General features: G+C 34.6%; 2 protein-coding genes across 16 annotated transcripts in view; both read right to left on the bottom strand.

Annotated features, from left to right (window-relative positions):
* The window catches only part of ADAM18 (ADAM metallopeptidase domain 18), a 183654-nt gene extending 169636 nt beyond the window's left edge, over positions 1-14018 (bottom strand). For 4 of the 15 annotated variants that reach the window (XR_005371445.1, XR_005371444.1, XR_005371446.1 and 1 more), the window contains exons 1-2: positions 13841-14008; positions 13195-13271 (exon numbers count right to left, since the gene is read on the bottom strand). Coding sequence is in view for 11 of the 15 variants with exons in the window: in XM_038559989.1 (XP_038415917.1) it covers positions 13195-13271; positions 13841-13895 (132 nt within the window). In the remaining 4 variants the exon portion in view is untranslated. Of the gene's footprint in view, positions 1-13194; positions 13272-13840 lie in introns of all 15 variants that reach the window. The other 11 variants (XR_005371447.1, XM_038559991.1, XM_038559986.1 and 8 more) reach the window with 6 other exon arrangements.
* Positions 14019-15935: 1917 nt separating this feature from the next.
* The window catches only part of LOC475575 (A disintegrin and metallopeptidase domain 3-like), a 233712-nt gene continuing 223818 nt past the window's right edge, over positions 15936-25829 (bottom strand). The window contains exons 25-27 of the mRNA XM_038559192.1: positions 21692-21854; positions 18945-18995; positions 15936-16088 (exon numbers count right to left, since the gene is read on the bottom strand). Coding sequence (XP_038415120.1) covers positions 18953-18995; positions 21692-21854 — 206 coding nt within the window. The 3' untranslated portion in view covers positions 15936-16088; positions 18945-18952. The remainder of the gene's footprint in view (positions 16089-18944; positions 18996-21691; positions 21855-25829) is intronic.

Raw genomic sequence — 25829 nt, 5'->3', positions numbered from 1 at the left:
ATGGAAGGATGAACTTCAGCAGAAAGAGAAGTAAACTATAAAGGAAGGACAGCTTGCAGGAAGCAGTGATAATCAATGACATCAATTCCATCCCTGCCATACTAGAAAGACTGGGTCTGAATGTGCTCTTCAGCTGCAAGAAACAAGAAATCTAGGCATGATAAGTAAAACAAATGCTCTGATAATTTAAACAATAGGTAGTACAAGATTATGATCTTTGAGAGAAGGTAGAAAATTGAGATGGAAACTACAGTTGCCCTAGCTTCCTATCTCAATGAACTTTCTAGACTGAAGAAGGAGGATTGCCCCGTATTCTGTTAATGAATATTAAATCACCTATACACAGAGTGCAATTTCATGAGGCTGGGTGTATTAGTTTTCTATTGATGCATAACAAATTATCACAAACTGTAGTTTAAAACATAACATTTATTATCTTGTAGTTTCTATGGGTCAGGAGTCCATCAATATAATAACTGGGTTTTCAACATGTCAGCTGGTTTGTATTCTCACCTGAAGAAGAATCAATTTCTGCTTTCAATTCAATAAGTTTGTTGGTGAAATTCATTTCCTTATAGCCATAGAACTAAGAGATTTAGGTTTTTGCTATTGGCAAGAGGCTCTTTTCATTTACGAGAGGCCACTTAAGCGTTAACTGTCCCATGGCTGTCTCCATGGACAGTACAAAATATGGCAAGTCACGTTTACAACATCATTAGGAGAGTGAGAGAGTATCTGTTGACAAAATAAATTTTTATGTAATAAACATAATAGGAGAGAAATCTACCTTCTGTCCTATAACACAATGTAATCAACAGAGTTATATCCATCAGCATGGACATATTTTATTGATTACAAGAAGGTCACAGGTCCTTTCCACACTCACGGGTGGAGCTTTTTCAATGACACAAATACAAGAAGGTGGGAATCACTTGGTCAAATCAGGATCTGTCCAACACAATTACAAGGAACTATTAGGGAGCTGAGGAATAACTCTCACAGTTCACAAAGTTCTGAGAAATATCCAAGGTCTGATCAACTAGAGGAGAGAGATATCACTGAATGTTCACAACATTCAGTGGAGACCACAGAAGGATAAAATTTTAGTGATAAGAAAAAATTGGCCTTAGAGTGTTACTCTAAACATTCAACCTCCAAAATATCAAAAGCCAGCCTGAAATTGTCAATATGCTTGATAGATAACTGCCTACCAGAAATAAGTATAACACATTTTATAGAAAAAAATTAAGCATTCTACGAAATAAAATTAGCAATGTTATTTAACCCAATTAAAAATAAATATATGTGGAGGCTTGAAATCAGCAAGATGGCAGGATAAAAGACTCCTTATATTCTCCTTCCCCACCATGGATCCACTGAATACGTAGTTTCACATGGATCAATTCCCTCTTGGAGAAATGCATAAATTAGTTGAGTGACCCTAAACACTGGGTGACTGAGGGAAAATATTGAAACAGGAAGGAAAGTTTAATAATACCATAAAATTCACCCATGCCACAATGCCCTGCAATCAAGAGGGGGCCCACAGATCTCAGTTTATTCCTCAGGACCAAAGAATTTGAACCACACATCTAGCACCCAAATTTCTAAGGCAACCACCCAAGGGACTGATTTCCACATCACCTAGTTCAGAGTGGCAAGAAGGCTTGGCATTCATGATCCCCCAGATCCAAATTAAACAGTATTTATTTTAAAAAGGTACATAAGAACTTCTCATGACTATTTCCTTGGGCTCATTACAGAGGGATCATGCAAGAGCAACAAAATCCTAGTTTCATCCTGGAAAAAAATATGACTGCTTATTTTCCCATTTGCAGTTTGAGGATCCAGCTTCTAATCAGACTCTATGTAAGGTGCAGAATGGGATCCTCCCAGTAGCTTGAAAAAGTCAATGAGTACTTCCCCTTCCTTATCCCTCCTGGACTAATCAAACAATAAAACTAAGCTTCTAGCTTCTTCCTAGCAGGAGTTCATCCATACATCTAGAACTTCAACTTTTGTAGCTGCCACCTTAGTACCTAATTCTCAAATCACCTAGCTCTGGGAACTTACAGGGCTCAGCATTCACAAATCTCACAGACTCATGCTAAATTGGAAAAAAAAATTATATAGAAGGGTGAACACTTCCCACAGCTATTTCCTGGACTGAGAGCAGAAGGAACAGGAGACAATGCAAAGATTTGAAATTGTCCCTGCATACATCCTCAGCTGCTGCCTGGGGGTTGATCTTCTACTTAGCCTGCATTTGGGAGCTGACAATGTACATAATTAGTATCTGGCAGCTGTCAGGTACTAAATATGTACCTTGAGGTACTAATTTTGTACCCAACATGATGAAATTTCTTGTGCTTTCTCCCCTTGGCTCATCATCCAACTATAAAACTAAATCTCCATATTCTCCTTGAAAGGTGTTTGTCCACACATCTAAAGCCCCATCTCCCACAGCTGCCACCCAGCTATGGAAGCTAACAGGACTTGGAATCCACAAGTTCCCTGGGAGCATGAAGAACAAAGAACAAAGCAGTGGAAGATGTAAAATCAGCTGTTTGTAGATGATATGATCTAATATATAGAAAATCCCAAGATTACACCAAAAAGCTGCCATAACTAATAAAGGAATTCAGTAAAGTTGTAGGCTACAAAACCAAAATCCCCCAAAAAATCAGTTGTTTCTGTATACTAACAATGAACTAACAGAAGGAAAATTAAGAAAACAATCCCATTGACAATAACACCAAAAAGAATAAAATAATTTTTTTAAAGATTTTATTTATTTATTCATAGGCACAGAGTGAGAGAGGCAGGGACACGGGCAGAGGGAGAAGCAGGCTCCATGCAGGGAGCCCGATGTGGGACTCGATCCTGAGTCCCCAGGACCACACCCCAGTCTGCAGGCGGTGCCAAACTGCTGCGCCACGAGGGCTGCCCAAGAATAAAATAATTAAGAAAAATTTAACTAAGGAGGTAAAAAAATATATACATTGAAAATTCTAAAATATTCATGTAAAAAATGAAAGACACCAGTAAATAGTTATTCTGGGATTATGGATTAGGAGGATTAATATTGTGAAATTGCCCATACTACTTAAAATGATCTACAGATTCAATGTAATCCTACCAAAATTCCAATGGCAATTTTCAGAAACAGAGAAGACAATACTCAATGAATGAAATGAGAAACATGCTTGATGGAATGAACAGCAGGCTGGAAGAAGAACAACAAATTAATGACCTAGAAGACAGACTAATGGAAAGTAATCAAGCTGAACAAAAGAGAGAAAAATAATTATGTAAAAAAGAATGGACTTTAGAAATTCAGTGATTCCATCAAATGTAATATCATTCAGAGTACAGGACTTCCAGAAGAAGAAGAGAAAAAGAGGTACACATAATTTATCTGAAGAAATAATAGCTGAAAAATTCTCTAATCTGGGAAGGAAACAGAAATCCAGATTCAGGAGGAACAAAGAATTCCCAATATAATCAACAAAAGCAGACACATCAAGACATACTCTAATTAAATTGGTAAAATATAGTGAAAAGATCTTAAAAGCAGCAAGACAAAAGAAGATAGTAATTTATAAGGGAATATCTATAAGCTAGCAAGATAATTTTCAGCAGAAACCTTGCAGGCCCAAAGAAAGTGGCATAATATATTCAAGTGCTGAATGGGAAAAATCTGCAGTCAAGAATACTCTATCTAGCAAGGATATAATGTAATATAGAAGGAGAAATAAAGAGTTTCCCAGACAAACAAAAACTAAAGGAGTCCATGACCATGAAGCCAATTCTGCAAAAAAAATATTAAAGGGGACTCTTTGAATGGAAAAGAGAGACCAAAAGTGATAGTATAAAGGTAGAAAACTCAAAAGCAATAAAAATTAATATTTATGTAAAACAGTTGAGGAGCTCACAAAATAAAAGGATATTAATATAATAGCATATACTTACTGTGGAGAGGATGGGAGTAGAGTGAGTTCAAATTTAAACAACCATGACCTTAATATAGACTGCCATATGCAGAAGAGGTTATATGCAAACTTAATGGTAATGATATATTAGAAGCCACTCATAAATATACAAAGAATAAGAGATCCAAACAAATCACTAAAAAATATCAGCAAACCAAGAAAAAGAGAAAAACAAGAAAGGATCAGACAAAACCTTCAAAAGCAACCATACAACAAATGACAATACATACATACCTATCAATAATTACTATAGACGTTAATGGACTAAACACTCCAATTAAAAGAGAATGTGACAGAATGAATAAAAAAGCTACCTACAAGAGACCTAAACTCATCTGCAGGTTGAAAATGAGAGGATGGAGAAACAACTATCATGCAAATGAATGTCAAAAGAAAGCTGGAGTAGCAATACTTATATCAGAAAAAGTAACTTTATTTTTTAAAATATTTTCTTTATTTGAGAGATAGAGTGTGTGTGTGTGAGAGAGAGAGAAAGAGCAAAAGAAAGAATATGAGTAGTGGGGAGAGGATTAGAGGGAAAAGCAGACTCCCTGCTGAGCAGGGATCCTGATGCAGGGCTCAATCCCAGGACCCTGGGATGATGACCTGAGCTGAAGGCAGATGCTTAACCAACTGAGCCACCTAGATGCCCCAGAAAAAGTAGACTAAAACAAAGACTGTAACAAGAGAAACACAGACTGTAAGAAGATAATTATTTATAATAATAAAGAAGCCAATCCAACAAGAAGATATAATAATTGGAAATATTTATGTGCCCAACACAGGAACACCCTAAAATATGTAAAAATGTTAATAACAAACACAAAGGAACTAATTTATAGCATAATAAGGGTAGGGGACTTCAACATCCTACTTACATCAATGGACAGACAATCTAAACAGAAAATTAACAAGGAAACAATAGCTTTGAATGACATACCAAAACAAATGGATTTAAAGGCATATTAAGAAAATTCCATCCTAAAATAGCAGAATATACATTCTTTTCAACTGCCCATGAAACATTATTCAGAGTAGATTGTATTTTAGTCCACAAAACAAGCGTCAACAAATTCAAGAAGATCCAAGTCAGAGCATGCATCTTTTCTGATCACAATCCTACCAAACTAGAATTCAATCCCAAGAAAAAAATCTGGAAAGACCACAAATATATGAAGGTGAATAACATGCTACTAAACAATGAGTGAGTCAATCAGAAAATTAAAAATAAATAAATAAATAAATAAATAAATAAATAAATAAATAAATAAATGGAAACAAAAGTCAATGAAGACACAACAGGCCAAAACCTTTAGGATGCAGAAAAGGTAGTCTAAGACAGAAGTTTATAGCAATAGTCCTAACTCAAGAAGCAAGAAAAATCTCCAAAAAAAGCAAAAACAAAAACAGAAAACAGCCTAATCTCACAACTAAAAAGGCTAGAAAAAGAACAACAAACAAGACCTCAAACCAGCAGAAGGAAGAATATTATAAATATTAGAGCATAAATAAATAATATAAAAACAAAAAACAAACAAAAAATAGAACAAATCAATGAAACCAGAAGCTGGTTCTTTGAAGAAAAAAACTAATAAAATGGAAAAGACTCGAATAAATAAATCACATATGAGGGAGAAGAAATACCAAAACCACAGAAATACAAGCAATTATAAGAGGATGCCATGAAAACCTTTATGGCAACAAATTGGACAGTCCTATAAGAAATAAATTCCTAGAAACATATAAACTACCAAAACTGAAACTAGAAGAAATAGAAAATTTGGACAGACTGATAACTAGAAATAAAATTGAATCAGGAATCAGAAAACCCCCAAAGGACAAAAAAATCAGGAACAGATGGCTTCACAGTGAATTATAAAAAGTATTTAAAGAAGAATTAATTCTTACTCATCTCAAACTATTCCAAAAAATTGAAAAGGAAAGAAAGCTTCCAAATTCATCCTGAGTTCCAGTATTACCCTAATAACAAAACCAGATAAAGACACAACTAAAAAAGAGGCCAATATCCCTGATAAACATGGATGCAAAAATTCTCAACAAAATACTGCAAATAGAATTCAACAATACAGTTAAAAAAAATAGAAAAGAAAAATCACTCATCACAAGTGGAATTTATTCCTGAGTTGCCTGGAAGTTTCAATATTCACAAACCAAACAACATAATACATCATATCAATAAGAGTAAGGATAAAAACCATACGATCATTTCAGTAGACACAGAAAAAGCAATTTGCAGAGCAAAGGAAATAATCCACAAAATTAAAAGGCATCATATGAAATGGCAGAAAATATTTTTGAACTAAATATCTAAAGAGTTTATTGGCTTTAGAGCTGTTTATCCTGATGTGTCCAGGCATGAAAACCAATTCATAGCCCTGCTCATTATTGAATACAGCCTTGAGGCTGCCTGACTCAGGAACCTAGCCAGTGCACACAGCAAGCTGAATGGTCCCTCAAATAGTCCTGCTTGCAGTAGCACTTGACCAAAAAGAACAGTCTGTGTTTTTCCCCAACTGCTGAGCAAAACTGGTGTCCTAATCTGACCACAGATTTCTAAAGGAAGACTGTTTCATCTATATTGAAAATCTGTTGCTTAGGGTAGCTGAATTTACTCTGAGTCACATCTTCTGGATAACTTGCTACTTCACTTTGCACATTTATAATATGAAGATGAATTCTTCCTTAAACATCAGGGACCAACCTCTACTATCTTCAAACTTCTGTAGCTTCTTTACCTCTCTCAGCCTTCAGAGAATTGAAGAGAGTTAGGGCCTTGCTCTGGATTAGGCTTTGGCTTAAGGGAATGTTGTGGCTGGTTTGATCTTCTATCTAGACCATTAAAACTTTCTCTATATCAGGAATAAAGCTGTTTTGCTTTCTTATCATTTATGTTCCATGGAGTAGCACTTTTTATTGCCTTCAAGAATTTTCCTCTCTATTCACAACTTAACAGATGCAAGAGGCCTAGCTTTCAGCCTGTCTTGGCTTTGATATGCCTCCGTCACTAAGTTAATCATTTCTAGCTTTTGATTTAAAGTTGGAGGCTTGTGATTCTTCCTTTCACTTGAACACTTATATGCTACTGTAGAGTTATTAACTGGTATAATTTCAATATTGCTGTGTCTTATGGAATAGGCAGGCTGGGAAAAGGAAGAGAGATGAGGCAATGGCTGGTCAGTGAGGCAGTCAGAATGCACAACATTTATCAGTTAAGTTTGTCATCTTACATGGGCAGTTTCTAGTGCCACAAAACAATCACAGTAATAACATCAGAAATCACTGATCGCAGATCACCATAACAAATATAATAATAATAATGAAAAAGTGTGAGATATTGTAAGAAATTACCAAAATGTGACATAGAAACATGAAGTGGGCAACCACTGATAGAAAAATGGTGCTGACTTGTTCAATACAAGGGTTTGCATAAACTTCCATTTTGTAAACAATGCAGTATTTATGAAGTGCAATAAACCCAGGGAGGTCTTTGTCCAGTCAGTGAAGCAAGAAGATAAATAATTTTAGAAGCATGAAGGAAGCCTATAAGACTTGCAGGTAATAATGAAAAGAAATAATAGTAGCATTACAAGACTTTAGGGGTAGAAAAGAAAGAGTGAAAAAAAGTATATTCAAAGCAATAGTGTCTGAATACTTTATAAATATGGGGAAAAAATGGACATCCAGATCCATGAAGGCCAAAGGACTCTAAAGAGATTGAACCCTAATAGAGCTATACTAAGACACAGTATGATTAAATTTTCAGCAGTAAAAAACAAAGATTTTTTAAAGCAGCAAGAGGAGAGAGATAAATTATATATCAAGGAATCCCCATAAGACTATCAGCAGGTTTCTAAAACTTTACAGGCCAGAAAAGAATAGGGTGATATATTCTAAATACTGAAAGTAAAAAACAATCAACCAAGATTTTTAGATCCAATGAAGATGTACTTCAGAAATGGAGGAATAGGGACACCTGGGTGGCTCAGTGGTTAAGCGTCTGCCTTCAGCCCAGGGCGTGATCCTGGAGTCCCAGGATCGAGTACCATGTCGGGCTCCCTGCACGGAACCTACTTCTCTCTCTGCCTGTGTCTCTGCCCCTCTCTCTCTCTGTGTGTCTCTCGTGAATAAATAAATAAAATCTTTAAAAAAAAAAAGAAATGGAGGAATAAAGACTATTGAACACTTAACAACAGAAAACCTCAAGCAACTCATTACCACTAGACTTGCCTTCTAAGAAATGGTAAAGTTATTTGAGAGAAAGTAAAACGAATGTAGTGAGAATAGCTATAATGACAATAATCTGTTATTAGATACACAATATAAAAATATGTAAATTATAACAGCAATAAATTAAAATGTGATTGGGAGAAGTGTAAGAGTAAAGTTCTGGAAATCTATTGAAATTAAGTTGTTAATAGATTAAAATAAGGTTTTATAATTTTAAGATTATTATATCTAGTCCTCAAAGTAACCCCAAGGGAAAAAATCTGTAACAATTATACAAAGAAACATGATAAAGAATTAAAAGCATATTTATACAAAAAGACTTCAAAACTTAGAAAAGACAGCAAGATAAGAAATAAGAAACAATGAATCTATAAAACAAATAGAAAATAATAAACAAAATTATAATAGTAAGTCTTTACTTATCAATAATTACTTTAAACATAAATGGATTAAATTCATCTATCAAAATACATAGAACAGGGGCACCTAGGTGGCTCAGATCAACATCCTGGGGTACTGGGATCAAGCCCTGCATTGGGCTCCCTGTTCAGAGAATTTGATTCTCCCTCTGCCCTTCTCCCCACTCATGACCCCCTTCAAATAAATAAATAAACAATATTTTTAAAGCAACAACAAAATACATAGAATAACTAAATAAGTCAAACAAACTAAATACACAAGGAACAAAGCTATGCTACTTATAAAGTTTCACTTTGTCCTTAAAGATGCACAGAAACTGAGGACAAATAGATGAGAAAAGGCTTAAATGTCACCAAAACCAAACCAAAATAAAACAAAAAATGCAGCTGTAGCTATACTTATATCAGACAAAATAGACTTAAAACTAGAAATGGTGAAAAGAGACACAATTCATTATTTAATGATAAAAGGGTAAATCCATCAAGAAAGTATAATAATTATAATTATTTATGTGTCCAACATCAGAGCACCTAAATATGTAAAACAAAAACTAACAGAGCTAAAAGGAGAAAAACAGTGACATGGCAATAGTTGGGCACTTTAAAACCCCCCTCTCAATAATGGATAGGCCATCCAGACAAAATCAATAAGAAAACAGCAGATTTGAACAACATTATAGACTAGTGGACCTAACCGACATATATAGAATGTTTTTTCCAACAACAGCAGAATACATATTCTTCCTAAGGACATATGGAACATTCTGTAGGATAGGCCCTATGTTAGGCCACAAAACAAGTCTTAGCAAATTCAAGACTGAAATCATACCAAGTATCTTACAATGGCATGAAACTAGAAATAAATAATAAGAGTAAAACTGGAAAATTAACATATATATGAAAACTATATAATACTTTCATAAACAACCAATGGGACAAAGTAGAAATTAAGGAGGAAATAAAAAATTTCTAGAGACAAATGAAAAGGGAAACACAACATACCAGAACTTATTGGATATAGCAAAAGTAGGAGGAAAGCTCGTAGCAATAAATGCCTACATTGAGAAACAAGAATCCCAAATAGATGCACCTAAGGACATTTTAACATTTTACACAAAGATACAATAGTCAGCAATAAAATGTATGAAATACTAACAAACATATAACATAAATGAAACTCAGAAACATTCAGAGTACAACACAGAATAGTGCATTCTGGATGCTGCTGTTTATATTAAAATATATGAGGCAAAACTGTCCAAAGTAGACATACAAATGGCCAACAGACACATGAAAAAATGCTCAACATCACTTGGCATCAGAGAAACACAAACCAAACCCACAGTGAGATACCACCTCACACTGGTCAGAATGGCTAAAATTAACAACTCAGGAAATAACACATGTTGGCAAGGATGTGGAGAAACAGGAAACTTCTCACACTGTGGTGGGAATGCAAAGTAGCCACTCTTGAAAATAGTATGGAGGCTCTTCAAAAAGTGAAAAATAGAGCTACCCTACAACCTAGCAATTGCACTACCAGGTATTTATCCAAAGGACAAACAATGATTCAAAGGGGTACATGCACCCCACATTAATAGCAGCAATGTCCACAATAGCTAAACTAGAGAAGCAGCACAAGTGTTCACCAATAGATGAGTGGATAAAGAAGATGTAGGACACATACAATGGAATACTACTGAGCCATCAAAAAAGAATGAAATGTCAGTTGCAATGACATGGATGGAACTAGTGGGTATCATGCTAAGTGACATAAGTCAGTCAGAGAAAGACAAAAACGAAATGATTTCACTCATATTTGGAATTTAAGAAAACAAAACATATTAACATAGGAAAGGGAAAGGAAAAATAAAATAAGATGAAAATTGAGATTGAGGCAAACCAAAGGAGGTGCTAAACTCTCTAGGAAGCAAACTAAGAGTTGCTAGAAGGGAAGTAGATGGGGGTATTGGGTAACTGGGTGATGGGCATTAAGGAGGGCATCTGATGGAATGAGCACTGGGTGTTATATGTAACTGGTGAATCACTAAATTCTACCTCTGAATCTAATAAAAAAAAAGTTGGAGAGAAAAAAAACCCAAAACAATAAAACAAAACAAACGAATAACAGAGATTAGATTGATAGCTGACTCGGACAAGTGAGGGGAGATTGATTGAAATTGGACACAAGTGTTCATTTTGGGATGATGGAATGTTCTATATTTTGACTAGATTATTTATTCATAGGTATAGTAACTGTGCAATATATTAATATTATCATACTTTACAACTTAAAATAATTTCATTCCATGGTGTGTAATTGATACCTTCAAATGGCTGATTTATGAAAAACAAATAATGTATGTTTTACTATAATATTTTGTAAGAGAAAAACAAATATATGGAGAGATATATGCCTAATTGAAACCAAAGACAAAGATATTTGCCAACTACATAAGATCTGATTACTGAAGATTAAGATACATGAATAAATGTACAAAATAAAGTCACAAGGAGATTGTTCAATTGGTGTAATGGCATAGAGGTACTTCCAATTGATGTAGTGGACCAGTGATGTGAAATATTTTACACATTCAACAATCAAAAGGCATAATATAAAAATGCAGATTCCCAAATCTTCTGTAAAAGCCAGAATTCCTGGGATGCCTGGGTGGCTCAGTGGTTAAGGCGTCTACCTTTAGCTTAGGGTGTGGTCCTGGAGTCCCGGGATTGAGTCCCACATCGGGATCCCTACATGAAGCCTGCTTCTCCCTCTGCCTATGTCTATACCTCTCTCTCTGTGTGTCTCTCATGATAAATAAAATCTTTTTTTAAAAAAAGTCAGAATTCCATAACACATATATATATATATTCATTCCTATACCCATACAGATTCCTTGAGATTTACATATATGTGTATGTATATATATATATATAAATATGCAATTATATATGCATATATTTGTATATATAACATACTGAAAGTCCATAGAAAAAGAATCTTTCATATGTCTAATAATGTTTTAAAAAGATGCAGGATGATAAGGGATTAAAAGAAGAAAATAGGAGAAATAAAGGATGTCTATATTAGAAATCAAAGGAGAACATTAGCATATTCTATCACAGGGAAAACAGCTTATGGGATTCCATATATAGAATGCAAAAAATGTAGACAGGTACCGAACACATTGTGTAAAACTATTTCATGTCCTGCAATATTGACATATGCTTTGTGACAAGTATTCAAAATTAACAGTTTGAAATTTAAAGTGATCATGCAGAGGTACCTGGGTGACTCAGTTGGTTAAGGGTCTGACTCTTGATTTCATCTCAGGTCATGACCTCAGAGTGCTGGGATCAAACCCCCAAGTTGGCCTCCATGCTCATTGCATAGTCTGCTTAGGATTCTCTCTCCCTCTGCCCCTCCCCTTATTCATGGTCTCTATCTCTCTCTAAAATAAATAAATAAAATCTTAAAAAAAATAATCATGCAATGGCAATGTACAAACAAAAGTAAATCAGAAAAAAACTTTTATGCTAAGAATTATTCAACAGAAAGTAGTTTACTTGTAACATAATTGGGGTCATCCATGTCCTGAAACTTATAGGTTTGATGCCCTTAACATTTTTAATCTTCTTTTTAAAAATCAGCATATATATCACCTTTCTACTTCAGAAGGTCAGTGTGAGAATTAAATGAGATGAGCGTATGAAATACTACTCTAAAGGAAATTATTTTATTATTATTTTCAAGTACATTTTCACATATTTTATTTTTATTATAATTGTTTAGTAGAATTTAATCATAATAACTTCTGATACTGTATGTCCAAATAGAGTTAACAAATTCTTAATTTTTCAAAAATTGTTCCTTAAACCTGAAAAATTTTCTGAGTTACCGTATATTGACTACAGCACTTTTAAACACATAGAAATCTAAACCTCTATACTATGACCTTGTTTTTAATCTCAAACATTATAACTATACTAATTTGACATAATTTAGTCAAGAAAATAAAGTGATGCCTTCAATTTAATCACTTTTTAAATATAGCATATAAGCATTCTTCTTTTTACAGTTAATATTTATCTATTGTAATATTTTTCATCATAAGCAAGCAAATATGACATTTTTTTCCTTCTTTCTTTCTTTGGCCATTACTTCTATGAAGTCTGATGCTTCTGGGTCAAAATTTTCCTCTAGACCATTTCTCTGCCACTTAGTGGAGATTCACAAATTTGTATAAATTGCAGGCTGGGCCACTGTTATATGTATTTCATATTGATTTTTTTCTAGCAGTATGATTCCTGAAAAGAGTTCAGTATTTCTTGGAAGTTGTGTGTGAGTATGTCAGAAGGGACAGAGAGAGGAAGAGAAGGGCACAGAAGTGTGGGAACAGAAGGATCAGAATGTACAAAATAGCACAAAGAAAATTCTGTGCTCTGCAAGTACAGAGCAGTATGATCTGATTTAATAGGTAAATTAAAAGAGCCTTAAAATTTAAATTATAAAACAAATATTCTTGATCATTTACCTGCTTCTCTGAATTTTCACTCTCGTTTGACCTTATCTTCCATGGGACTGTGACATGCAGTAATATTCCTTCAGAATCTGCAGTGGGAAATTTTTTTTTTCTTCAACAATCATCTCAGTTAAGCATGGGTTCTTAATCCTGAGTACATGGTGTGGTCTCAAAATGTAAGTAAACGTATATAGATGTGCCCACCCTCCTTAGTGCACAGCTTTCACTAGATTTTCAGTGGCACGCTGAAAACGGCTAAGATCCAAACAAGTAAAAAGTAGACATTACAGTTTTACAGGACCATCTTGTTCATTTCCAGAACCACTTCAGGGCTCATTTTCTTGGAACTCTGGGGAATAAACTGAGGGCGGTAATTACCCCTCTAGAACCTCTGGCCACAGATGGGTTGACCTGGGAAGACTGGCTGCATTTCAGCTGCTAAAACCCTAGACGCTTGATTCAGAGAGAGGATGCCATGGCCAACATCCTCAGTCACCTACCCTGGCCTGAGGAATGGTGAGATGTGAAGGAGTGCACCAGCAGGAGAACTGGGAGGGGGGTTGGTAGAGGTCCCAGAGAAAAGGAAATTGCTCTCCTGGAAGAGCGGGGCCCTGCTTGGAGTGAAAAGAAAAGGAAGTTGAGGCTACTGTGGTCTTACCCAGGCGGGCGTGCAGTCTTCCAAGCTCAGAGAGCAGTGCAAAGAGAAGGAACATGGCTGAGCCAGAGCGCTGCAAGCACTGCCCAAGGCTGAAGGCCGTTGGGCAGGTCTGAGGCTCGTGGGCTGGAGTCCTCAGAGAAGTCCAGCACGCTGACCGGGCGCTGCGGGTGAGCACTGCGCTTGCGTTCAGCTCGCGCTGGCCCACACTTAGGGCTGCAGAGCGAATCAGCGGCTTCCACTGGCCCACGGAAAGCCAGCACCAGACACAAGCTTATGCATTTGAACGTAACTGATTTGTTCTGGCTAAATTTACATTGATTAAACTCTTCAGTAGCGATATAGGGGCAAATGAGCGGGATTTGCTTTTCTGGTGAAGTTCTTGGTAATTTTGATTGGCCATGTCATGGTTTTCTGGCATGTATTTTATTTGCTGTGGTAGAAGAGGAAAATAGAAATGTTAACCATTCTTACCAGAAATTTTCTACTAAATCGTGCTACTGCTGACTTTATTATCTTTGCAAATAAGGAAAAATCAAGAATAGTGAACTTGGTCTTGGATAAGGCAATCAAAAAGCATATTTCTTCAACTGCATGCTTATTCTCACTGTATTAGATTGTAATCAGTTGAAGAAAGGAAAGGAAACCTAAGTGTTTTGTTACTCAAGCACTAGCAGGGAAGGGCAAGGAGGCAAATAAGAACTATGTCCAGGGTGGACAAGAGCATGAAATTGTCTTTGAATATCCTAAGAGAAATCTTAAACTACACAAGTACAAAATCTAACTCAACTTCTACCCACCTCTCATCTATACCTCCTTTTATCCCAGTACACCCTATTGCAAGCATGAATTGTGTCAACAGTACACCCTATTGCAAGCATGAATTGTGTCAACAGTTGCAACATTAAACTCATCAGGCTTAAAACATGGGCATGCCAGTACTACACCAGGGATCCTCAAATTTTTTATTAAAATAAGACGGGCCAGTGATCACAATGACCTAAAATAAGTTAGTGGCAGTGAGAATTGAGGAAACGTCATGGTAGAATCATCATATCTAATTATTTTACCATATAATTCACCCATTAAAGTGTACAATTGCTTTTAGGATTCTTCATATGTTCATAGATGTGTGCTATCACCACCCCTCACCCCCAGCTCTTTATCCCCCTCCTAAACAACTCAGCCCTACACAATCACTAATCTTTGTCTCTATAGATGTCCATTTTGCATATTTCATACAAAGGAATAACATATGCGTTTTGTGACTGGCTTTATTTACTTAGCATAATGGTTTCAAATGTTCACCCACTTTGTAGAGGCGTATTTCATTTCTTTTTATGGCTGAATAATACTCATTGTGCATAGATCACTATCCATACAATGTATATCCTTTCATCAGTTGATGGACCAAGGAATCTCTTGGTCTCTGTGGTGAAGTAATCCTACCCCTAAACCAGGAGCATCTTTGTGTATTGATGGAGACTCTGTAGTTTCTCATTAGACTCCACCTAGGTTGATGGTTCTCTTATCCATGTACAATGCTTTGAGGTATGTAGAAGTGCACTCATCTCAGTAAGAGGAAGATGGGGAGGAAGGCACTGAAGCAAGAAAATCTTATCCAGAAAAGCTCAGCTCGTGAAGAAGGAGCAACAAGACTCCAATTCTGTGTCAGAAATGTTCCTGCAAGGACAAAGATATATCCCATATCTCAATTTACCTGAAGCCAAGGAAGTATCACCTGGAGACACAATAGTTATCTATGACCAGGAACTCAGTTCAAGCAATTCCCTGAAGATAGAATGATGTTAGCATTCTGGGGCTGGCCTTACCTAACAACATTTCCTCTAAATATCAAGCCTGGAACAGATAGAGCAGGGAAATGTGAGCTACTAGAAAGGTATGGAGTGGATGTCTTTTCCTGAGAAGAGAACAGTTAGCATGGCCCTGGGCATCTGAGAGTGGGTGGCAGCAGCATTGAACAATGGTATATTTACGATTGGGACTTGAGAGCTTCTCTGGTTCAAAAGAGGCGATGTTGCTTATTTCCTCCTAAAGCATCACAGCAGGTAAAAGAATTAATAGACACAAGCCTACATACTTTCACTCTCAGGATTTATTTTTATTTGTGAAATTGAAAGCTTTAAGCCATAACAAAAGGAGAGACTAGTAGATTTTTTTCATTCTCAGATCAGAGTTAATGGTGAATGTCTTGGTAATACTCTTTTCCCAACCTATGGCTTTTTAAACACTGTTATAAAATAGAGAAAAATAGAAATGTTAAATTTTAATTTTTAATCAAAACTATCTCATTTTATCATGCAACTACAAATGTAGGAAGTAATTAGCATATAGAACACTCCTTATAGTGTTACAGTCTATGCTTGTGCTCCATGAAATTCTTAAACCCAATTTTCTTTTTCCTAAATTGTCTGTAACAGCCCCAGTAAACGGAAATATTATAAAGTGGTATTCGCACACATTTTATTTACACAGTTTCAACAATTCACATGGATAAAAGAGAATCACCAACAATAAAACAGAGGAAAATAACAATAAAAAATATATGAATAAATAAATATTAATTTGTCTATTTTTATCCACAGAGGAAGAATACTTCCAGAAGTCCTCTGCATTTCCAACAGGTGTCCCACATATATACACATGTTCAAAACCAAACTCATTCTTCACCCGCTCCACAGGGTCACTCCCAACACAAACTGATGTTGATCTGGCTATGCAATGTGTCATTATTAAACGTGTCATCTATTGTGTCACAAGTGTTTGTCTCTGTAGCTCTCTAGTATTCTAACCCAAATACACCCATCCAGTCACTCCTTTGAGTCTATCTCTGTTATATCTCCCAAAACTTTATTATTTGTCTCTTGCTCAATCCTGCCCTTCTCACACATTTCTGGTTCTTGCTGAGTCTGACTTTTTCCCTACTTTATCCCAGTGAAATTTGTAACAAACAATGTCATGCTGAATCCCTTAAACTCTAAGAGAAATGAGAAATGAGAAAACAAACCTCTTGCCATGGCATACCAGCCACTTTTCATGGCTCATGATTACCTATGGAGATTTCTCTCACAATGTTCATAAATTTTAACACAAATTTTAAAATGTACTAAGAGCACAAACTGCATTTACATTTACCTTTGTACGTATTTACATTTACATTTAACCTTGCTTATCTTGCTGTTTTATCAATAAACATTATTTAAACACTTTTTCTTACACTTTATGTTTGAACTGTCATTTCATTCTGTTGGTCACCTTCAAAATTTATTCCTAAAACGATCTTTACTATCCCTGATCAGAGGTTCCATCCCTCCCCTCCTAGATTTTTGCAGTAGTTTCTCCACTAACTAGTTTTACCACCTCTACTCTTACCATCATACAGACTATTTTCAACACACCAACCTTTTATTTTATTTTATTTTATTTATTTATTAACAAACCAGACTTATAAAGTGGAAGTCAGGTGCTTGAAACTTTAATCCTCCAGTCATTTCCCCCTTTCACAGGGAATAAAACACAGATGGCCCCCAAATCTCCCACAGCCTACAAGAGTTTTACTGTCTGACCTACTACTACCACAGCCCTCTTGCTAACTCTGCTCCAGCTAAATGGACATGACTTTTATTCATCAAACATTCCTGGCTTATTGTTTCATTGGATCATTCATGTACTTGGAAAGCTCCCGCCCAGGTATATGCATGGATACCTCTGCCAGCTCTATGCCTATGTCAGAAAAAGTTGATTTACAGCTGGAATGGAAAAGCTCTATCTTTATCTCTGGGAAAGCCAGGTCCCTGGTTTCACTTTTTGCCAACACAATGGCAGTGGAATTTGTAGTGGGCTGTTTAAAATTTAAAATAAGGAACCTGTTCATGAGGTGTCTCTGTGGTGCTCCTTGCTTGTCTGCCCTCTCTTTGCTACACTGTACACTTTACCTTTAAATAAAAGCCTCATGTGAGTTGCCCCTGGGAAGTCAAGTACCTCCTTTCAAATACTTAAACTCAGGAAATACTTGCACCTCCCCCAATTCTTTGCTTACATATCCCTTGCTGAATTGGGCCTACTTAGTCATATTTAAAACAATTCACTATTCATCTCCTCCTTTACCATCAACTCAATTAACCCTACTGAGAAATAAGCTCATTTAACATGGAGGGTAGTAGTTATGAATGTTTTCTTTGGTGGCAGATGGGAAAGAGATCCATTGGCTTAACTTTCCAACAAAGTCAGATATGGAAGAATGCAGTTGAATTTTTACATTTACTTCCAGTAATAGGTCTAATATGTCAAATATTATGATTTTTTATGTATATAACTTATAATTTTGAATATATACAGATTATTCTGACATATGTATATAATTACACACATATACAGAAAATATATTGATATGTATATTGAATATATACAGATGCAAATTTTATGCCATCTTATAGCAAAGACTTGTCTTACTGCTCTGGAGGGACAGTGTATTTACAATTTTGCCTGGCATCTAATAGATCCTCAGTAAATGTAAATTTCATTTCCCATCACCAGGCATATATCAGTCTATGTGTCAAAACTGTAGAGTTCTTAAGAATTACCCAGGAGTCTTATTGTCTTAAATGAAACTCCAGCTCAAAACTTACTAAAATTCTGTAACACATGGAATTATTTAAATTCTTTAGGTCTGTTTCCTCATTTTAGTATCAGAATAACAATAACCACAAAGTCTTAGTGAAGAAGAAATGTAATCATCAGGAGTCAATCTGTGTAAGTCTACTAATAGGAACCTCAAGTATGGGATTAGGATGCATAATTGCTCATAAATAGTTTAAGAACATATTCAAATTCTCTTTAAAGTAATTTCTCATTACCAAAATTGTTGGTTAATAAATCTCCAGCTAATTTTAGTTAACATTAAAATTTCTAAATTAATAAAAACAAAATTATCAAATGCTTTTAGTGTTTGTTTTGGTAAATGACATTGATGAAGAATCTGTATTATGGAATGTGGAATAATTGTCTCTTCATAGTGAAGTATTGTTAACAAATTTTTTAAAATTCATGAAAGACGATCTTAAATAATTTGACATCTTCAATTCACCTTTAACTCTATGACAGGGTGCTGTTATTATTGCTGTCTTCTGATATAGTTCTGTATAAAAGAAATAGCATTACTTTTAGGGTTAGGGAACATGTAGTCTTATTGTTTTGTATATTTGTTTATTGGAGTTCGATTTGCCAACATATAGTATAATACCCAGTGCTCGACCCTTCAAGTGTCCCCTTCAGTGCCCGTCACTCAGTCACCCCATTCCCCTCCCACCTCCCCTTCCACTAGTCTTAAACAAAATCAAGATAAGTAGAAAAACAAGACTTGTACTATTTACTCCATTCCCATGTACCAGTATCTACTTTGCTTCTCATATCCCACTCAGCAATCACATATTCTAGCATTTGGTCTTTCTCTAATGTTAATCTAGGTTTTAACAATGTGAGGCATTTTAAATTTCAAACATAAATCCATCTAGTACTTTTCTCTATTTTGTCTACGCAGAAGACAGAAATATTAATATGGTTGATAATGCCTCTCCAAAGTTAAAATGATGATTTTTGTGCAAATCTTCAAATTCTTAAATTATCATAGTTCCAATTTTATTATTCTGTCAAATAACTAAGTAAATAACTATTTCATTTTCATTATTGAGGTCCTTGATGAGGCTTCATATCTTTCAGTTATATAGTTACCTATTGTAGAATTTATATAGACTCCTTTTTTTTTTTTTCCTTTGACTCCTATACATACTCACTTCCTGTTGAGGAGGAGTGTCATTGTGTTCAGTTTCCTACTATATGGCAACAATTCCTTGGCCAGAGATGATGGAATGGGGTTTGAACACCTAACTCAGAATTATAAATGCAGAGAAGATTGGCTGAATTTAAGTACACTTACACAGATATTTTCTTATATCTCTTGAGAATGTGAACTAAGAAGCATTTGCTGTGGATAGATTATTTGTATTTTATTTGAAAGTGAATCTAGAAAGGATTGAGATAGTTATGCTGGATTATGTGCAAGCAGAGCAGTCACTTTGGAGAGAATTAATAGAAAGACAAGAAGAGATGATTTCATTCATACATCCTTTGGGTGATGGAAAGAATAACCTATGTCTTGAATATCCATTAATACCATCCCTTTGGACTTCAGCTCTGCATAATTACTTACACTTGTGGCCCTAAAACCATTCATTATTGATCTAAAACTTAGGCTGCTATGACCAGATTTTTATTCATGATCAATTAGCCCTTATTATAACATTTCTTCCAAAAGTCAGGTTTGTTTCTAGCAACTATTCAGATTTTGCCAAAATGTCCCAGGTAAGAGCACTAGAAGACTTATGTCAGACATCATTCAATTATATAAACTATAATAATTTAATTATTATGTAAATGTCTGTATAAATTATGCAGAGTACACTGACTAACTTTGCTACTAACTAATTGAGAAATAAAATGGATTAATTTTGGACATACAGATGTTGATGGAAATTTTAATTATTTTATCTCCATCTACACAAGTAAGAGACATCTTCCTTTAGCATGGAACAATAAGATTCACTTTTTTATCTTTACTTCTGCATTTTCCTAAATATTCACTAAGAAAAATTATGCCTTGTATTGGTGTTATGGTTAAAAAAAAAGTTATGTTTAAATGAAATAATTCAGAGGAAGACAACTACCAAAACTAAACAAACAAATTCATACATACAGAGAATAGATTACATACAGAGAATAGAATGGCAACTGGTGGTTGCCAGTGATAAGGGTATAGAGTGGGCAAAATGGGTGAAGGGGGTCAAAAGGTACAAACCTCCAGTTATGACATAAATGAGTAGGGTATATAATATATAGCATGGTAACTATCATTAATAATACAGTATTGCATATTTAAAACTTGCTTAAGAAAGTAAATCTTAAAAGTCTTCTTCACAAGAAAAAATTTGTAACTATGTGTGATGATGGTTGCTAATGAGGCATATTGTAATGCTTATTTTGTAATATATAAAAATATTGAATCATTATGTTGTACACCTGAAACTAATAGAATGTCATATGTAGATTAATTAAAATAAAAGACTTAAGCTATCAAACAAATTAAAAATAACTGTGCAAGTACCTTAATTCTAATTTTAGAAACTCATGAACAATATTAAGTATAAAATGGGCTATATTCTGTGGTGGGGTTTTTTTGTATCTTTTTTTTTTTTAAATATTTTTCTCACTTTCTACATATTCCAAAATTTGCTTCTCTATCTTTTTTTAAAGATTTATTTATTTATTCATGAGAGACATAAAGAGAGAGGCAGAGACACAAGAGAGGGAGAACCAGGCTCCTCACAGGGTGCCCGATGTGGGACTCAGTCCGGGATCCCGGGATCACACCCTGAGCCAGAGGCAGATGCTCAACCACTGTGTCACCCAGGCGTCCCACTTTTCTATCTTTATTAATCTCCTTGCCACAACTGAACATCAATGCAAGGAAATTGGGGTTGCTTGAGAAGTAGCAATTGCTCCTGAAGCAATTATAGCCAGTGTGGCTTTCTATTTGAAAGGTCCTATAAATTTACTGAGTATCAGTTAGTTCTGGACCTATAAGAACATAAAGTATACCTAATTGACTGAAATTTAGAAATAATTTGGTATATAATAAGACTCAATATTTCTAAATATTAACACAATCCACCCAAGAATCTCTACGTGCAATATTATGAATTAATTAATTCAAATTAATTTGAATTTTTCTCATAATGTATTTTAATATTAAATACAGATTTTAATTAATTTACTTACCCTTCAGTTGCTGTTCCCTCTCGATTCCCAGATCTTAGTTTATTCCATTTAAAAGCCATGATGGCAGCTATAATAAGGAGAGGTAGAAAAATGTAGAAACCAAACAAGAGGCTATTTTTTCGAAAAGAAGCACGTCTTTTTATAATCAGGTTGTTATCATCACCTGAAAACATAAACGCACCTTTTAACTTTTTCAAAAATATATTCAAAGCATATTAGTAATTTGAAGTATAAAAGTTAGAGATTCAAATAATATAGTAAGAGAAGAAATAAACAAATGTAAAAGCATTTTCCTATATTCTGTGACTATTCCCCAAAGTCCATTACAATTACATATGTGTATGCATATCTATGTCTATCTGTATCACTGACATACATTTATTTTAAATCTTTTATCTTTAGTTATGTGCTTTACTGAATATATTTTATTCTATTACATTTTATTCTACGAATTGCATAGAATATATTAAATTGATATTCTTATCTAATATTTCTTCTATTAAAAGTAGAGCAAAAAGAAAAGGAGAAGTGTTTTAAAACTAATTTAATAAAAAAATTATTGATATAACTAATGGTTACTTTTAAAAAACAATTAATTATGGTAAACTAGGTTAATTTTCCATATTATCTGCATAAGGTGATATTATTCTAATTTTGACTATATTAATTGGAAAAAAAGTATTTCTCTGGGTGTTATAAAAACATTACAGAAAATTAGAAAAACCTATTAGGTTCTGTCCTAACTGTACAAAATAAATAAATCAGACAACTAAATACATAACACTAAATTAAGCAATTGGAATTACCACCAAAACAACTATGATGATACTGAATGCAAATGTACTTAATGTTTCCCCCCCAAAAAGGCAAAAAATTCTGTAACTTTAAAATATAGAATCCAGTGGTATGTTGATAAGAAATGATTTACCTAAAAGAGAGTGACTCAGGATGTTCATGTTTATAGGAAATAAATTGACAAATACGTAAAAATATTAAAGAAGATGGAAAAAGAAGAGTAAATAAAGTCTAAATCCAGCAAGAGAAAGAGAAATAATAAAGATTAGAGCAGAAACCATGATATAAAAATCAGAACAGTAGAACAGATCAATAAAACTAGGGGCTGGTTCTTTGAAAGAATAAGATCAATAAACTCCTAGCTAACCTTATCAAAAAGAAAAGATCCCAAATAAATAAAACTATGAATGAAAAAGGAGAGATCACAACAAACAACAAGAAATACAATTATAAGAGAATATTATATGTAACTGGATGCCTTCCTAGAGATGCATAAACTACCAAAACTGAAACAGGAAAAAACTGAAAACCTGAACAGACTCATAACCAGCAAGGAAATTGAAACAGTCATCAAAAACCTCCCAATAAACAAAAGTCCTGGGCCAGACACATAGAATAGAGAACCCAGACAGGGACCCTCAACTCTATGGTCAGTTAATCTTTGACAAAGCAGGAAAGAATATTCAATGGAAAAAAAGACAGTCTTTTCAACAAATGGTGTTGGAAAAATTTGACAGAACATGCAGAAGAATGAAACTGGACCATTTTCTCACACCATACACAAAAATAGACTCAAAATGGATGGCAAGCCCAAATGTGAGAGAGGAATCCATCAAAATCCTAGAGGAGAACACAGGCATCCACTTCTGTGATCTCAGTCTCAGTAACTTCTTGCTAAACATGTCTCCCAATGCAAGGGAAACAAGGAAAAATGAACTATTGGGACCTTATCAAGATAATAAGCTTTTGCACAGCAAAGGAAACAATTGACAAAACCAAAAAGAAGAACTATGGAGTGAGGAGAAGATATTATTCACAAATGCCTTATCAGATAAAGGGCTAGTATCCAAAATCTATAAAGAACCTATCAAACTCAACACCAAAGAACAATAATTCAATAAAAAAATGGGCAGAAGAGGGGATCCCTGGGTGGCTCAGCGGTTTGGCGCCTGCCTTTGGCCCAGGGCGCGATCCTGGAATCCTGGGATCGAGTCCCCCGCATCGGGTTCCTGGCATGGAGCCTGCTTCTCATTCCTCCTGTGTCTCTGCCTCTCTCTCTCTCTCTCTCTCTCTGTCTATCATAAATAAATAAATAAATCTTAAAAAAAATGGGCAGAAGATAAGAACAGACATTTCTGGAAAGACGACATGCAAATGTTCAACAGAGACATGAAAAAATGCTCAACATCACTCAGCATCAGGGAAATACCCATCAAATTCACAATGAGATACCACCACACACTAGTTGGAATGGCTAAAATTAATAACTCAGGAAATGGCAGACATTGGCATGGATGTAGAGAAAGAGAGACCATCTTACACTGTTGGTGGGAATGCAAACTGGTACAGCCACTCTGGAAGAGTATGGAGTTTCCTCAAAAAAGTTAAAAATAGAGCTACACTATGACCCAGTAACTATACCACAAGGTATTTATCCAAAGGATAGAAATATAGTGATTTGAAGGAGCACGTGCACCCCAATGTTTATAGCAACAAGGTCACAAAAGCCAAAATATGGAAAGAGCCCTAATGTCCACAAACAGATGAATGGATAAATATGTTGTATATACACATAATGGAATATTACTCGGCCATCAAAAATTGAAATCTTACCATTTGCAAGGAAACGGATGGAACAAAAAGGTATTATGCTATGCAAAATGAGAATCAGAGAAAGACAATTATCATATGATTTCATTCATATGTGGAGGGAAAAATAAAATAAGACAAAATCAGAGGAGAGGCAAACCATAAGAACTTTAACTATAGGAAGCAAACTGAGAGTTGCTAGAGGGGAGTTTGGGGGATGGGTAACTGGGTGATGAGCATTAAGGAGGGCACTTGATGTAACAAGCCCTAGGTGTTATAAGCAATTGATGAATCACTCTACTACTATACATCTGAAACTAATAATACATTATTTGTTACCTAATTGAATTTAAATAAAATAAATAAAAATTTTAAAAATAAGACATATACAGTGTCTGGTGAAAAGTATAAAATTCTGATGCAGAAAATCATAAAAAATCTAAATAAATGAAGTGACGCACCATATTCATAGATTGGAAAGTTCAATAATATACAGTAAAGGTTTACAATATCTTCCTAAATTGCTCCATAGGTTTAGCATAATTTGTATCAAGATCACAGCAAAGACTTTTTTAAACATAGATAAGTTTATTCTAAAATGTATATGGAAAGGAGACCCTAGAATAGCAAAAACAATTTTGAAAAAGAAGAAAGTGGGAGGAATCACTTTTCCTAATGTCAAAAATTACCATACAGTTATAATAATCAAAACAACATAATGATAGTAGAAAAATGATACAGAGATCAATGGAACAGAATAGAGAAGTGAGAAATACACCAACACAAAAATGTCCAATTAATTATTGTCAAAGAAACAAAAATAATTCAAAGGATGAGAGAGAGACTTTTCAAAGAATTATGGTGGGACAATTGAAGTCACATTAGTCAAAATGTTAATCTCCCACTCTACAAAAAGTAATTGGATCATGTACTTCAATGTAAAACACAAAACTACGCCTTTTAGAGATATCATGGCAGAAAATCTTAAGGACTTATGGTTGACAAAGAATTCCTACTCTTGACACCAAAAACATGAGCCAAAAAGGAAATTAAGTAGATTTCCTCAGAAAAAGCATTTGAAAAAATGTTTTGGTCTCAGAGAAAACAAATTACAGACATGGAAAAAATGCGTTCATATCAGATATCTAATAAAATATATATCTAAGAAACAAACAAAAACTCTGACAATTCAACATTTAAAAAACACAGTCTAATTAGAAAATGAGCAAAGATATGAACAGAGTTTTCACTGAAGAGAATATACAGATGCCAAATAAACATCTTAAAGATACTCAACATCACTATCCTTTAGGGAGGTGCAAATTAAAAACACAAGAGATATTAATACACACTTAATAGAATGACTTTAAAAAGTGATATTATTGAATATTAGTAAGGATGCCAAAACACTGAGTCATTCATATATTATTAGTAGGAATGTCAAATGTTATGGTCTCTCTGAAAAATAGTTTGACAGTTGCTTTTAAAGTTGCAAATGGCTCACCATCAACCCAGTAATTTCACTATTGAGGAT

The sequence above is a fragment of the Canis lupus genome, chromosome 16, assembly GCF_011100685.1.
Source record: "Canis lupus familiaris isolate Mischka breed German Shepherd chromosome 16, alternate assembly UU_Cfam_GSD_1.0, whole genome shotgun sequence".
Classification (NCBI taxonomy): domain Eukaryota; kingdom Metazoa; phylum Chordata; class Mammalia; order Carnivora; family Canidae; genus Canis; species Canis lupus.
Note: the sequence above shows the minus strand (reverse complement) of the source record. Positions and strands in the feature narration are given on the sequence as shown.